This window comes from Opisthorchis viverrini (genome assembly GCF_000715545.1).
Source record: "Opisthorchis viverrini unplaced genomic scaffold opera_v5_128, whole genome shotgun sequence".
Classification (NCBI taxonomy): domain Eukaryota; kingdom Metazoa; phylum Platyhelminthes; class Trematoda; order Opisthorchiida; family Opisthorchiidae; genus Opisthorchis; species Opisthorchis viverrini.
Genome location: NW_008751782.1, coordinates 591,009 through 605,998, shown reverse-complemented (window position 1 = coordinate 605,998; position 14,990 = coordinate 591,009). Strand labels below are relative to the sequence as shown.

Below are 14,990 nucleotides of genomic sequence, written 5' to 3'. Positions count from 1 at the left end.
ATGATGATGATGATGATGATGATGATGATGATGATGATGATGATGATGATGATGATGATGATGATGATGACGATATTCACGGGCTGACTACTGTCCAGATTGAGGAGCAATATCTAACAAGAGTTTTAAGGATGGAAGCAAGGAAGCACTGAAAATCGAGTTTTGTTTTTATTAGAGCTCATCAGCATTGAAAACTTGGGTCCAGTGCTTTCTACATTGATGTGGACCAGAGAGAACACGAGGAGGTGTACAAAAGCCTTAAGAACCTTGAAACTGTTCTGTTAATTGGAAACATACTTCAATATCTCAAACAACATGCAACAAATTCTGATAGAGGATACTGCGAGCGAGGGAGCGAGTGATTCAGCTGGTATTCGGCTGAGTCTGCGGACATTAATGGTCCGAATCACAAAGGAGTGTACTTTGCGTTTGCGATTAATCTAGTGTTTGAGAAGAGAGTAAAGTTGATGGAGTTCCTATGGGTGCTTGTATCAAGACTCCCATGAGGGACGAAACCAACAGTGGATTGTCTAAAAGACACAGTAGACACAGTTAAGGTTGTCAGAAAAAGCCAGAGAGTCGCTTAGAGTAGGTTCCATCGCTCGAAATTTAGATATGACCCATCAGTGTGAGGCTACGGCAAGTTGTCCTACCAGTGATAAAGTCATATGGACATCAGGTAGGCTTTTGAGCATGTCAATTATTCTCTTAGGTCCGTTGACTTATTCCGAAAAACTGACCTAAAATGAGTTAACGGTCAAAGACCGGTGGGAATGCATTTGAATTGAAGGTAATTTCACAAACTTTCAGCTCCTGTTGCGAGAATTGGCTGCTGTGGAAGATCCATGTGCAGATCGGTGCACGATACAACAAATCACCAGCATGTTACAAAGTTTAAGAATCTTTGATTGCACTAGCAGTGGGCAATAATCTCCCTCTTGAATACAACTCGAACGCTAATCATATTCGACACCCTTACAATAACTTTACACGTCCGTGTTTTATATTAAGCGATTGTGGCCCCCATTCACTTCCTGCTGCGTCTTGACATCAGACCCAATACCCATCATTAATCCCATTTATAATTAAACTCACAAGGTAGTGACCTTCTTAAAGTCCCTTCGGCTTGCCGTTCGACCTTCTGACCTAAAATTGACGTGTACCACCGTAAGCTGGGCTGATGGGTAGTTTAAAACGTCACCTGTTGGCTCCCGAAAAACAATAAGTATTATTTATCCATTGATCTTGCTCGTCATGCTGTCCGGAAAGGGAGTGTGTGGAAGTACGCCCACATATTATTTCACCCGATTGTTGAGGAAAGGTTTTCCTTTTGATCGCCAAGTTCGACGAGCAAGCGAACGGCCAGAACTTCGAAGGTATGCGGAGGACTTATGTGTAAATCTTAAAAAAAAGTGCCAGAAGTCCGGTCACCTCGTGTGGTTATGAGGCCATTTCATGCAGTGCTGGCGGTGTGTGGCCTGTGAACTTCAAGCAGCATATAAATTCTTGGTTGGACAACCGGTACCACTTTCCACGCCCCGGATGATCTGCTGACGATCTTCAATACCCCTCTACCTTAAGTCTTAGTCGCATTTATTATTGGAGTAATCGTTCTGCGGTTATTGATCTTGCATTGAAATTCGGATGTTTGGATCAGCTGAAGTCAGTTGATGGTAGAAAGCCTTTAAAAGTTTGCGTACAGCATCCGAAGGGTCGAATAATGACAAATAGTTCCATTAAGCTTTATTTTTACCTTAAAACATGGCGCCCAGTCTTTTCAACAGTAATTGAGTCGGATGTGGTTCGGAACTCTTTCAGCGGCGTGATACTAGCACCTCTGGTCTTGAAATCAACAAACACTTACCTCTGTCCTGCTCGGAGAGCTTTTTAGGTGACCAGCCTGTTGGTGAAACAGAGGATCCGCCTAAAAACTCAGTTCTCCATGTATATCCGACATTACAATGCTGGAGCAACCATGGCCTTAAGACTCCAGATTTCGGACTACTCAGCCAGTGTGAAAAATAAAATCGGCTAAAGTTTGGCAGTTTAAAGCTAGACTAGTGGGTGACTGTCACAAATTACTTTCCACCATCCTGTGTTTTAGTAGGTCAGTGGAAAATAGTAGACCATAGGCTTAGCATTTTTGTCAGATAGATAACCAAGTGTGGAATACCCTAATCTGTTCTAGGATGATTAGAATGTCAGGTTACTTAAGGACAGGAGAAATGATTATTAGTGTTGCGTTCGTCTCAAGGACTTTCTCTAGTAGACGTGAAGAAACTACAGGTCCAATTGGTCACACTCCTGAAATCGAAAATCCTACATGCCCAGCTACTCACAAGGAGAGGAACAGCTTTAGGCACATTGCAACATACGGATAAAAGCGTAATCATGCGGGAAGAAAAGGTTAGGGCTACTATCATCAGTGAAGCCGCTTGTACCGTGTCCAGTGGTTAAGGTGTATATTGCTGGGTGACATGGGGTATGTTGGCACTGACCCCAAATAACATTGTTTTGTGTCGTTCTTGATAGGTCACGGACGCTGTAACAAGACGGTCTGGTACGACGACTTTGGTTCTCTAGCGGAGAGACTCACAAATGTGGTATAGGTTACGGTGTAGACACACTTCCTCCGGTTTAAGCGAATATCTCCCGGTATTTGTTCTGCTGGCCCGACCGAAGATGGGTCGTAAGTCGAGAAAGTGATGCAGACATACAGACATATTCAAGAAATGAAAGAAAAGTCCATCCGCATGCGACAAAAACCAACGGTAATCTTACTTGCCCTTGGGCACAGGGCAATTTGTGTGAAGTTTCCTAGCCCAGGGGTGAGATGCATATGAAGATGTGATAAGGGTACGGAATAGTCAAGAATGGGCACACTGATCGTCGTCAAAAATCTCTCTAAGGCTTGAAAACTCTTAATGGGAACGCCTGTTGCGGTACTGACAGCATTTAGAGTCTTTTCATCACCAACATTGCTGTGCGTCTTGATGTTGGTAGAACCGGAAGCCATGAAACCACATGGCTGTATCCTAAGCAGATACGTAGCATCATTTTTCAACCATTCAAATGATGAAATTTGTACAAATCCCGGTTCTCAATGCATCCCCCTAGAAGTCTAGATCAGGAAAAATAACTTGCTCATTAAGAGGTCGGCACTGGCTGAAATTTATTTTCCTCCAGATTACGGAGAAACATGTTGTGATTAACCGGGTATAAGGGTTTTCCTAAATCCCAAAAGATGGTATCGATGGACATACCAATGATTACACTGTGCGTCCACATCAACCTGGTAGTATCCAGATTCATGATGCACAAATGTGACTGCATGAATTCATGTCGCGAGCGGAATCGGATATCAAGACACCTAGTTATCATTACTCATCCACATCGTCAAGCGTTTGGCCACCTCCAACGTCAGGCTAGATGTTCCACAGTTGGTATGGCCATGAGTTTCTATTCGATTGTAAAAATATTTGACAGATGCAGACTTTAAGTCGCGGGAAACAAACCACTTCCGACGTGACATCGCAAGTGGCAAGATGTTGGTACCAAGACCTGAATAAGCCTATTGAGTGTCAGTGGTTGAATTTAGTTCGAGGCCGGTACTTTGTACGTGATTATTCACCTGAAGTTCTTGAGGGCATTCGAATCTGTGCGTGTATACATTTGAGCCCTTGTTGCAAAGTTGACCGCTTGCTGCACGCATCTTTTTTGTTACATTGTCGTATATTTGTGTTTTAATAGTCCATATGCTGTACATATACACCAATTCGAATACATACGTGCTACTTGTTAGGCTGCACTGAGTTCTGGATTTCTAGTTCGTCTGGTTATACTGATATACGCGTGCAACTCAATTCTCACAATAGCGTTGCTTTTTTTTAATGTTACCACTTCACCACGGCTCATCGTGCTGTATTGGTCTTCGTCCCACTGAATGGCGTGGTTTGTTCCGTTCTTAGTTTTGAATTCCAACGTAGAAAAAATAGCAAATAAGATCTAGATCACGACATCAGGAGTTTAAGGGGACTCGGTACAACTCCTACCAGTCAATCGTGTCAATGACTGCCTTATATGTTGAAGTAAGTACTGAAATCCAATGCTTTGTTACACTGTCTTTGAATAAAACTTCATTTATGCAAAACCTTCACCTGCGGTTGGCACGTGGTTTTAGACACTGCTCAGGCTACATACGTTTTTCAAATATATTTTACGTTAACTATTTAGCTGAGTTCGCTCCAATCGATTTTTTCATTTTCCCTTATAGGATTTCTTCTGTCGCACATCATATTACGCAACGAGGAAAAAACATTTTAAGTGGCGGGGCGTCTACTGTCTTATCACCTCTGGACAATAGCTGCTGGGAAACGAACCTCAATAGAAAGGTATTATTTTAGTTTGGCCCCCCGCAACTGAATTATCCTGTGGGAGCTTCGATGATGTCTATCTTAATTTATAACTAAAATCGTAACAGATCGTTTAGTTGTAGCACCCTTTCGGTGCCCAACTGACATGTCACCCAAAGGTTTCACGAGGGCTGGTATAATGTCAGGTTGCCTAAGCCTAGACAGGGGAAGTCGAGAGGCAGAAGTCGGGTTCGAACCACGGACCTTCCGGTTAGTAAATTTGCGTTCTAACCACTTGGGCCACCTAGCCCCCATTTATAAGTAAACCAACATCTGGCCTGTTCAGGTCTGGACAGAATCATTGTTTTTTGCGATCATCAGCCGATTGTAGGACACTGAGTTCAGTGCGACTATTTTTGGATGCGGCTGTGTGAGGTGGTTTAACGATATACCTACTGATCACATATAAACAGTAGACACCATGCTTGAACCGCACATCAAGAGCGCGGGTTGACGCAATTTGACACAAGGTGTGAGAATAGCTGTCTCTCCAACGTCTTGAACCCACCTTGTACGAACCTTAGTTTTTTATAGGCTGTCTTCAAACGTTATCAAAATCGGGAACTCTTTTACAAGTTCTCTTGTGCGATCACCTCCACCTCTTACTGCTTGTTAACGTTGACGTAAGCCAAAAATGTTAAATCAGGGGTGGAACAAAGAAGATTGTTGGTCTTTTAGTGGTTAAGTATATTGCTCTTGAGCGTTTTCCATAGGGATGTTGGGTTTTTAGTAATAGGCTTCGCTCCTCCCTCTCCTCTCCATCTTTACTAGAGCATGGTTTTATGACGAGGATGAATCGAAAATTATTACCGAATATTGTTATCGACGATAGTGGTGAGGGTGGTAGTCTCACGAAGCGAAATGTACTTCCGAAAGAATAACTCATGGAGCACCCTTCTCTTCCTTAAAACAACTACTGACCTACCTGACTGTATATCCTTCACCTGTTAACTGTTGGCCTACGATCGAGGGCCTTGGGAATCCATCCATGCTCCTTACAATCACTAGTTCGGGTAGTCAACCGCAAACCATTTGCCATTCACCAGTTGAAGGTGTCATCACACCTTCATCACCATCATAAAGCCATGCTCTAGCAAAGATGGGGAGGAGAGAGAGGGGCGAAGCCTGTTACTAAAAACCCAACATCCTTATGGAAAACGATTGAGAATGATATACCCAATCACTAGAAGACCAAAAGGATAGACACAACTGAGCATTATCTTTAAGAAAAAAACTACCACATGTGTTGACCCAAACCTGTTTGCGAACCCCATTTGATATGAGTCCAGAACACCAGAAAAGACTGAATTTAACTGAGCAATCCGACTGGAAAATGACAGTTGCTAGCCAGTTAGACAGGTTAAGTGCAATAACCTATAGGTTTCTATTAACGTTCAAGGAAAATCCCACAGATCTCAAACAAAAAGATTCAAGGATCCCACTGCCATCAGTTAAAAGCTATATGACCTAATTTCGCGCTATTACGTCATAGCCTTTTCCCCACTCGTCTCCCTCAATAAGGCGCTCAGGATTGAAGATAGCGTTTTCTTTGGAAGTTGGTAGTTATATACTCCCGGCAAACATCTCAACCATTTTTGCCAGGTGAATTACACTTGCCGCTCTGGTGATTTTGACTTATCTCCAAGTATTCGCCAGGACATCACTTTATCGCGGACAGACTAAAGGCAGCTAAAGCCTGGTGCAAGGATAAGGAATCGATGATCAGTCATTTGAATTTGTTTACTGTGCTTGGATCGGAGAGGCCAAATATCACAGCAATAGACTAAGACTCCTCGTATGGTCACCCCATGCGCATGACGCTTCAGTTTCATTGTTGTCAGTTGTTCTTACTCTAACAATGCTCGTATTGACTTATTTTATAAAATAGTCATGAGTTGTTCGGCTTCCCAGGTAGGTGAACTTGTCAACAAACTCAGGCATCTCCCCAAAGTCTCAGGGAGCCATAGGAAGATCGTGGAAGAAGCCTACGAAACATGAGAAACTTGGTAAAACATGTAGGAACTTCTCTCCGTGGGAGACTTTACACACTTGTGGTTATAAAACAACGAGGAAAATCGTCGCATAGTCTACGCCCACCAGTTTCCGTCGATTTAATTTTGGTAAAAAAAAGCCTTGATGTCCTGATGACATCGTGACGAAATCAAACATGAAGGAATATGAGGAAGTGCAACCGACCGTAGATAGTTATATAAAAACTGTGGGCTAGTTCGTTTAAAAATAGCAGGACTGCGAACTCATTGTTATTCTCAACCGATGGCATCCAGGAAGAGGAGGCATTTCATCTGGTATTCGGGCTTGAAGAGTGAGACAAACATCAATCACCAAAGTATCAACAGCGCGCGCTGGTGAGAATTGGTAGCCAACTTTCTATAAGGTGCAAGCATTAGAAAATGCGAAAAAATCGGCGTCCGGATATTGGAGCGGGGTTTTAAATGTCAATGGCAATGTGAATTTAGTCAATTCCCTGGGTAACCAGCTAGACTTATATACGTATACTCTGCGAAATATTGATGGTCAGATGACAAGGCAGATAATTCGAGAAAAAAATGAAGAAAATGAGGGATGTTGCTGCTCACGCGATCTGTTGTACACAGCGAGTGAGACGGTTGGACTGATGCCACCACATGACGGTCGATATAGCTTATGGTTAGTCGTAAATTTTGTGATTGTACTTGGGCAGAGATGCTATCAAAGAACCCATAGCAAGGCAGGGTTGTGGTTGAGGTTCTCAGCAACTGCTGGCGTAAGACTACCGCCAAGAGAACAGGCTGCCCTACTTGCTTCAACCCTTACCATAAGGGGCCAGGGAGGTGTGTTTTTCAGACCTCGGTCTATTGGCCGACATGGAAGGAAAGGGTCTGCGGATTCCAGGTGAAAATCATGCAGCATGCCCGGAGAAGTTGCTGAGGCATACTGGCTATCGCATCAGGATAAGGCCTGATTACCATGCGACCGGAATATGGAACGGGGTCGCATTGACCCTGACCTCAGTCGTTTTACATCAAAAACAACAGCAAAGCGCCTACAGAAATTTGCTTTATGCAGCAAACCGTTGTTGCAGGGTTCCGTCTTGTATTGGCATCGGTATCCGAAAAATCGAAAGAATACAATTAATATCAAGTCTTTCGTTAAGAAATTAGGTTGGTGCATTTCTTATCGGTAAATTGTTTGCCAGGTAAAACCTCTGACTCATAAATATGTGGTGCGCAGGTGACCATAGGTATTGATTCTCGAAGTAGGCTCGTAATTGATCGGCGACTATTGATTCTGGGTACGGATAAGACGGTAGAGAACAGTCTCTTGCAGCTACTGAGTTAGACCTTCTGTACTTAGAATTGGGGATAATTTTTAAGAGCTCATATTCTTTACAAACACAGGACATATCCGTTTACTTTTGGCTCTTTTAAAGCAGTTCTGAGGTTAGTAGTGAAGATATTAGGGGAGACGCTTTTTCGGACAGTTTTCAGTTATTGTTCTACAAAACCCGTGAATAATCTCATGTGACTGAGGATTCCATCATTGTGAAGATGTTTATGCTTAAATAATGCAATAATAGGTGAAGTGATGGGGACGAAACTGTGTTGTCCAAGTGAGGTGTTGGTTATTTCTTTTGGTATGCAAGACTACTTATACTTTGGAGTAAATTGCTGCAAAGCCCTCTTTTACCAACAGTATTGACATGTATGTATGGGATCTTACGGTCTGATTCAAGTTTGGAAACTAGCACAAACTATTAGCTCATTTTGTTTTGCATGGCTGAAGGAGGACAGTGGATCCCGTAGTTCGCCATAATGTCCCATTATAAACCCTCTTGTGAGGCCGAGCATCCTCTGGCTTAACAACTCCATTCTTCCTCCAGCTTTCAGTCCAGATTTTTAGATTGATGGAGCTAACAAACAATGTAGCTTGATAAGATGATTGGTTCCGCACCGTTGGCTGACTGCTAGAGGTTTCTAAGTTAGCATCTGGTGAGAATTGTTGCATGAAGTCCCACTCATTGGCTGGTACCGGATGCTGAAGGGCCGGAGGTCGGTTGTGCTTTTGGTACAGAGTGCGGTGGCTTTACTCCTCTTCGGGGGGCGAGATGGTTCAAGTGGTTAGGGCGCAATTTACTGACCGAAAGATCCGTGGTTCGAATCCGACCTCCGCCACTCGACTTCCCCTGTCTAGGCTTGGGCAACCTGGCAGTATTCCAGCCCTCGTGCTTCCTTCGGGTGGCATGGCAGCTAGGCACCGGAAGGGTGCTACAGCTGAACGCTTTATTCCTTCCTTACTCCTCTTCGCACAGGTAGAACAATCGAAATCAATGACCAAGTAGTCACCGCGAACTAAGAATATTTGGTAGTCGGTGGCTTTAAGCATCAGCTCTAGGTTAGTAAGGTTGAGATTGAGGATGGAAGAACCGTTAGAGCTCATATATCAGGTTGACCCTTTAAAGCTGTTGCGAAGTGCGATACAGTCCAAGAGGTCAAACAGGGTGTCCATTGAGACAGTGCCACAGACAAACGGTCCTCAAGGGATGTGGTGTTGAAGTTTCCATGAAGGCAATGCAGTAGTAACTGATTCATGCGTTGGCCATCGGATCGGGCACTTCGGAGAAGAGTAGTCGTGGCCATCTCTTTCTGCCAGTAGGATTGTCAAACTGTTTTAGGAATCTGGATGATAAAACTCCAACCACCTACTGCCTCATAAATTTATGACTGCACACGTTTCGTCAGGCACGACCGTGTTCCTTGTCCGAAGGACCCCTGACTCACATTATTCAAGGATGGGATAAGTCCTCAGTTGTTACTTATGTGATCTTTTTGCCTAAAATTGGGAAAAGGATGTGCCCAAAAACACAGGAAAAACGGTAATAGTGCCAATTTTCAAAGATTAGATCAGTACTGAGTGAGGATCAGCGTGATTCCATTCCTGATGTAAATCTTGTTTTGGATCGCTTCCCGGTGCTTTACTGTGGCCTGCAACGCGCTGACTCGAGAGTAGCCAGCAAATGTTTGGGTTATTAAAGGTTGCGTTGACTAAATTTTCCCATTTTTCACGGCTAGAAAGACGCCACACGCATAAGCAATCCATAGTTCTGATATTTCAGGATTTTTAGAAGGCTTTTGAACCAGTTTTCCAGTCTGTTCCCATCAAAAAGCGTGCTCAGAAAGGAATGTCCAGAAGTTTGTCAGTACAATGTTTTTGGAGTTTTTGGAATTTCAGGCTCGTGAAAGTACAATGGGAGTTCCATAGAAGCTCATATGTACGTCCTTTCTCAGAAAATAGTCCGTAGAGTCCTGTACTGTTCGGGTGGCTAGATTATCAACTATTTTGTTTGATGTTCCTCAGTTCCGGTGTATGTGAATTTAGCAAGCGGTTCATAAACTATTCTTTGCTGGACGGGTTTTAAATCTGGTGGATTAAAAAACACCGACATCCGCGTCTAGGATCTCTGCTTTCACATTAAAAAATATAGTTTTCTATTTCTCCTTAGCATAGCGTTTGAATGATGTTTTAGGCTGCCGTCTGGTCACACTATTGGGTCTCATTGCATCAACCCCAGTGGGATCGACCTATGCCATATGTGGCTCACGGCATCGAAATAGTAACTGACCCAAAGGAGAGGTTATTAACCAGCCTGTGTACTTACATGGGACCACTCATATAATACACGATCCAGGTCTAGAGTCCCTGCCTTAAGAGAGAGAACAGAACATGAAGCAGGTGAAAACACATCCACGAAGCTTGTTAGAGAAATATTTATGTCTATGCCGCGGTCACTTCTGAATTTTACACACCAACAGTCTACCTACACTGCTGCAACTATTTCTCATTCGAGCATCTCCTTGACCTCCGGAACCGTGTTAGCAGTGGTCAGCGGGTCGGACAATCCTGAACCTCTTGCACTGGGTGGGATGCAGGTAGCTCAGGCTAACACATACTGCAAACCCCCAAAGAAATTAAGGCAGACTGTTGCCGTTCGATCTCAAAATTTTGAATTTTTTCTTGACCGAAATATTTCTGGATAAATTGCGATCAACAGTTATCGAGATACTGTAACCTTGTAGCACCCATAAAAATGAGAAGAAACGAGCAAAAGATTAAACTTGCTCTGTCCTAACCACAAAAGTAATAACAATAAAAAAGAAATTAAAATAAATAAGAATATTGGTTATAATGACGCACCAGAACTTTTCACCGGCCAGCAAGATCTCCATATCTTGTGCATATTTCTCAGGATTTCCGAACACGTAATTTTCTCCACGAACTGATAGGAGCGGTCGATGGGTCATCTCAGAGCGATAACACAAGATTCATTTGAATTACCACTCAAAATTACAGTTCAAACAATATTCACGGATTCACGGATTGATACACAGGAACTTGGACAAAAGCCTCGATCATGTGTATCAATCCATGAATCCGTGAATACTGTTTGAACTGTAATTCTGAGTGGGCCATATCAGTGTCCCATGATGTCCAATCAGAATCTGCAGCAATTCACTACACGCTCATTGCGCATGCGGTCCCGATCTCTGTTAAACTATGCTAACCTCGTGTGATAATGGATTTATCAGTTACAGTATAAGTGGAAACCATTACATCGTAGCCAACTACTTAGCACTAAAAAAATGAAACAATGTAAGATTTTGTGGCTAGGCGCGGATTTGCATGTTCATAGAACGCATCGGCAGACGAAAGTAATGTGAAAACAGTTATTAGAGCAAAAATTTGGTCATGGGTATCGTATTTCCATGCAGTGTAAGTCTGAATTGCAAAAATTTTAGCATGGAGCGGACAAGTGTTGCGCCAATCGACAGTCACTAGGCTTCAAAGGCTAAACGGATGTGCGGAGAAGTACTTCTGCATTCTGTTTGTTACACACTCGTAGCAGACAGGTGCGCGCCCGCAAATTTATGTTTGCGGTATCTGTCGCTGTCTAGGTTTCTGTGCTGACCCAATTCAACTTTGTTCCGTTATAAGGTTTTCGACGGCCACAGAAACATGCGTGTGCTTCGCCGAGGCGGTTGCTCTACCGAAGTCAGCTTAAACATGCGGCATTCTCAAGGGTTGCAAAAATCTGATTGCAATGTATTTTTAAACAACAGTCGATTAGCTGAGCAGAAAGAAAGGGTGGTTTTTGAGGTACTTAAATCGCCCACGAAAATCCATGGCCGTGTTCAGAAAAACTGTGGAAGTACTTGGTGTTTGGTGGTGCTCGTGTCCTGCTTGATGATCCGTGACGTGTCACAGAGTGACAGTCACGTGTCACAGTGTCACTTGTTATCTGTAGGCTATACAATGGCATTGCTCACTTACAGGCCCGTGGCTGTATGTGCTTGTGACCAACTCAGCTTGGATGTTCTGTTGTTTACGCTCGTGCGGTTGCGCGTTTTTTGCGAAGTATGATTTTGTAGTGCAAGCAGACTTTGCATATCAGTGGAACAGAGGTGCTTATCACCCGCGGCATGTGGCGGACATCGATGATTAGCCCCAAGGCGGAGAATCGTATTGCAGCCGTCATTTTTGTTCTGTTCATTGCTTACACTGTTACGTGGCGAGGAAATGACTCACTCAAAGGAAGTTTTGTTCTCCTGGCTCAAACAAATGCCGCATTGCAGAGAAGTGGGTGAATTCGAGTCTACGCCACTGATGGCAATGCTTACTGACACGCATGTCTTCTTGGATGAATGAGTGACGGGTCGAGAGTTCCTACTGTAAAATCTACCTCCCTCAACGAAGTGCGGCAGTCAAACCACTTTTAATCGCGCAAGTAAGTGTAAAAGATGCCCAGGACGATATTTGGACGACCACTGCCGATTCTTCTCCATCAATCCGTCCTAAATTTTGAGAGTAGTATGTGGATTCCAAAGTTTTTATTTGTGTTGCAATTATGAATGATAAAATTATATTTCCCGGGCCGTTATATTAACAATCCCCGGAGAGATATTCCTCAAAGCAAGCTTCAGTCTTCCAGGCCTTGCACCTAATTCACCAGTGAGATTCGCGTGTATCGGAGACAACAACATCCGTCATGCTCAGAGGGGCACGACACCGCTAATACAAACTTCTGACTCCACAACTTGACCATTCTTTACTGCGTTATGTCGGCTTGGGGGCACACTACTGAGGCTTCAAGATTCACGGATTCACGGATTGATACACAGGATCGAGGCTTTTGCCCAAGTCTCCCGGGTCGGTTTTGTTCTTGTCGGTCAGTGGCTGTCGTTCACCTGAAAGGCACAAGTGAAAAAAGGGTGTAGCACTGCTCTTTATGTTCTCAGCGCGGGGCAGTATGCTCGCCAGCGCGAGGATTCGCATAAATAAATGTCTAATAGTGCTTTAAATTGGGTTCGAGAAGGAGCGTGTACAACCGTCGGAGGAAGGTCATTCCACGCAGCTACTACCCGAAATGAAAAAAAGTTTTGTCTAACGGATGTGTGTGCCCTGAGCTTGAAGATTTTCTTACTATGTCCCCGCCGGGTGTTTGCTGGGTCAACGGTAAAAAACCTGTTTGCCAAGCTTTGTTCAAACAGGGCGTAGGTAAGAATTAGGTCCCCTCGGAGGCGACGGTACTCCAGGGGAAAGAGATCAAGCGTCGCGAGACGCGTTTCGTAGTCCACGGACTTGAGGCCGGCAACCATTCTCGTGGCGGCCCGCTGGACACGCTCAATGAGGGTAACGTCTTTCGTACGTCCTGAGTAGACAACTTGGTTGGCGTACTCCAGGAGCGGTCTGACGTAGGCCCCATAGAGTATTTGGAAGTCCATGCGAGTAATACGGGAGAAGGTACGTCGGATCATCCGTAAAACGGCGAATGCCTTTTGGGCCGATTTCTCATGGTGTAGTGCGAAGGACAAGTTTGAGGAGACCCAGATGCCTAAATCTTTTTTGGCATCTATCCTCATGATGTTTTCTGGTCCCTTTTCACCATGCATAACAAAGGCATTCGCTGAATCCCCTCCAAACGACACATGGACGCACTTTTCATCATTCAGAGGAAGGTGCCAGTCCAACGACCACTGCTTGGCAGCGTCTACATCCATTTGGAGGGCGCTGGCATTGGAACTCCAGGATTTCAAGTCGTCCGCAAAAAGTAAACATGGACTCGCAAGAACGTCTGGGAGGTCGTTGACGTAGATCAGAAACAGGAGTGGTCCCAAGACGGAGCCTTGAGGAACTCCAATGGAGACCGGCGCTGGAGAGGAATAGGTTGAGCCTATTCTCACTCGGAATGACCTGTCTGATAGGAACGCCTTGATCCAGCGAAGGATTTTCCCTTGAATCCCGTAAGACTCGAGTTTGTGGAGCAGCGGGACGTGTGGGACCCTATCAAATGCTTTTGAGAAGTCGAAAAATATGGCATCCGATATGAGTCCTTCGTCCTTGGCTTGGGTTAAGCTGTCCATAAACACGAGCATGTTTGTTACGCAAGAACGGTTTGGGAGAAATCCGTGTTGAGCTGGAGATATCAGATTGCTGGAAGTAAGGTGATCTAGGATGGCTCGCTTCAGAATGCGTTCCATCACCTTGCACGGCACGCTAGTGAGGCTTATAGGCCTATAGCTGCCAGGCGATAGTCGGTCACCAGTTTTGTATATTGGCGTGACAATCGCTTCCTTCCAAGCAGGGGGAAGGCGGCCTTCGTCAAGCGACTGACGAAACACCAAGTGTAAATGGTTTGCCAGGTTGGAGGACGTTTCTTTCAGGATCCTCGGATGGACCTCGTCGGGTCCCAATGCGCAGAATGGGTTGATCTTGTCCAAGAGTGACGAATGTCAGGACGCTGGGGCTGAGTATAGACATGCAGTCATAATAATGCGCACCCCCAACTAATTGGCGGCATGCCATTAGGCATGATCAAAAGGTTACAGTCAGAATAAAGCATGATTATACGGATTTATGGGCACTGGGGATTGCGCGGAAACCTACACCACCAAAAACAGCATTATCCCACGTGGGCGCGGAAACCACTAAACCGGCATAAACTGGGAAGAACGATTAATCCATCTTTCTTTCGGAGAAAATATAGTGCAAATGCCATATCAGATCGTTAGAATTTGATGGTGGCGGGCAAAACGAAAGCGAGAGAGGGTGAAAAAGAGGCGTCCTGCATGACACGTGACAAGAAATCCGTAAACTGTGGAAAGCGCGCAACCGGAACAACGGATCTGGTGAAGCAACAGAGTTGGCGTAATCCAGACGGTCTATTTGAACCAAAAATTTCTATCCACCCCTGAGGCTTCGTAGTCTTGCGTTGTTGGACACCACCACTGTTATCACTGGGGATGATGAAGTGGAGGGATTAGCACTGGGGATAAACGGTGACAGGAACCTAAGAATCATGGTGCACAGTGAAGTGTACACGGGTGTCGCTGCTGTAATGTAGTCGAGTGTAAAAGTGGCTTGGAACACCGAGTTGGTGACAACACGCAAGAAGGAACGCGAACTGCGCAGAAGATTACTGGCTTTTAGGTGAGCATAGAGCGAAAGCTCACGGAAATAGTTAATCTGAAAGAAAGCTTCGGCAGATTAGAATGGGCGCATCCTGGGGGCTGCTGAGGCCGAGTG

General features: G+C 44.5%; 1 protein-coding gene across 1 annotated transcript in view; it reads right to left on the bottom strand.

The window, feature by feature from the left end:
* Window positions 1-12,740, bottom strand: part of T265_06201 (hypothetical protein) — a gene marked incomplete at both ends in the record, with an annotated part of 23,927 nt that extends 11,187 nt beyond the window's left edge. The window contains 2 exons of the mRNA XM_009171409.1: window positions 10,605-10,711; window positions 12,573-12,740. Of these exons, the coding sequence (XP_009169673.1) occupies window positions 10,605-10,711; window positions 12,573-12,740 (275 nt within the window). The remainder of the gene's footprint in view (window positions 1-10,604; window positions 10,712-12,572) is intronic.
* Between the last annotated feature and the right edge of the window lie 2,250 nt (window positions 12,741-14,990).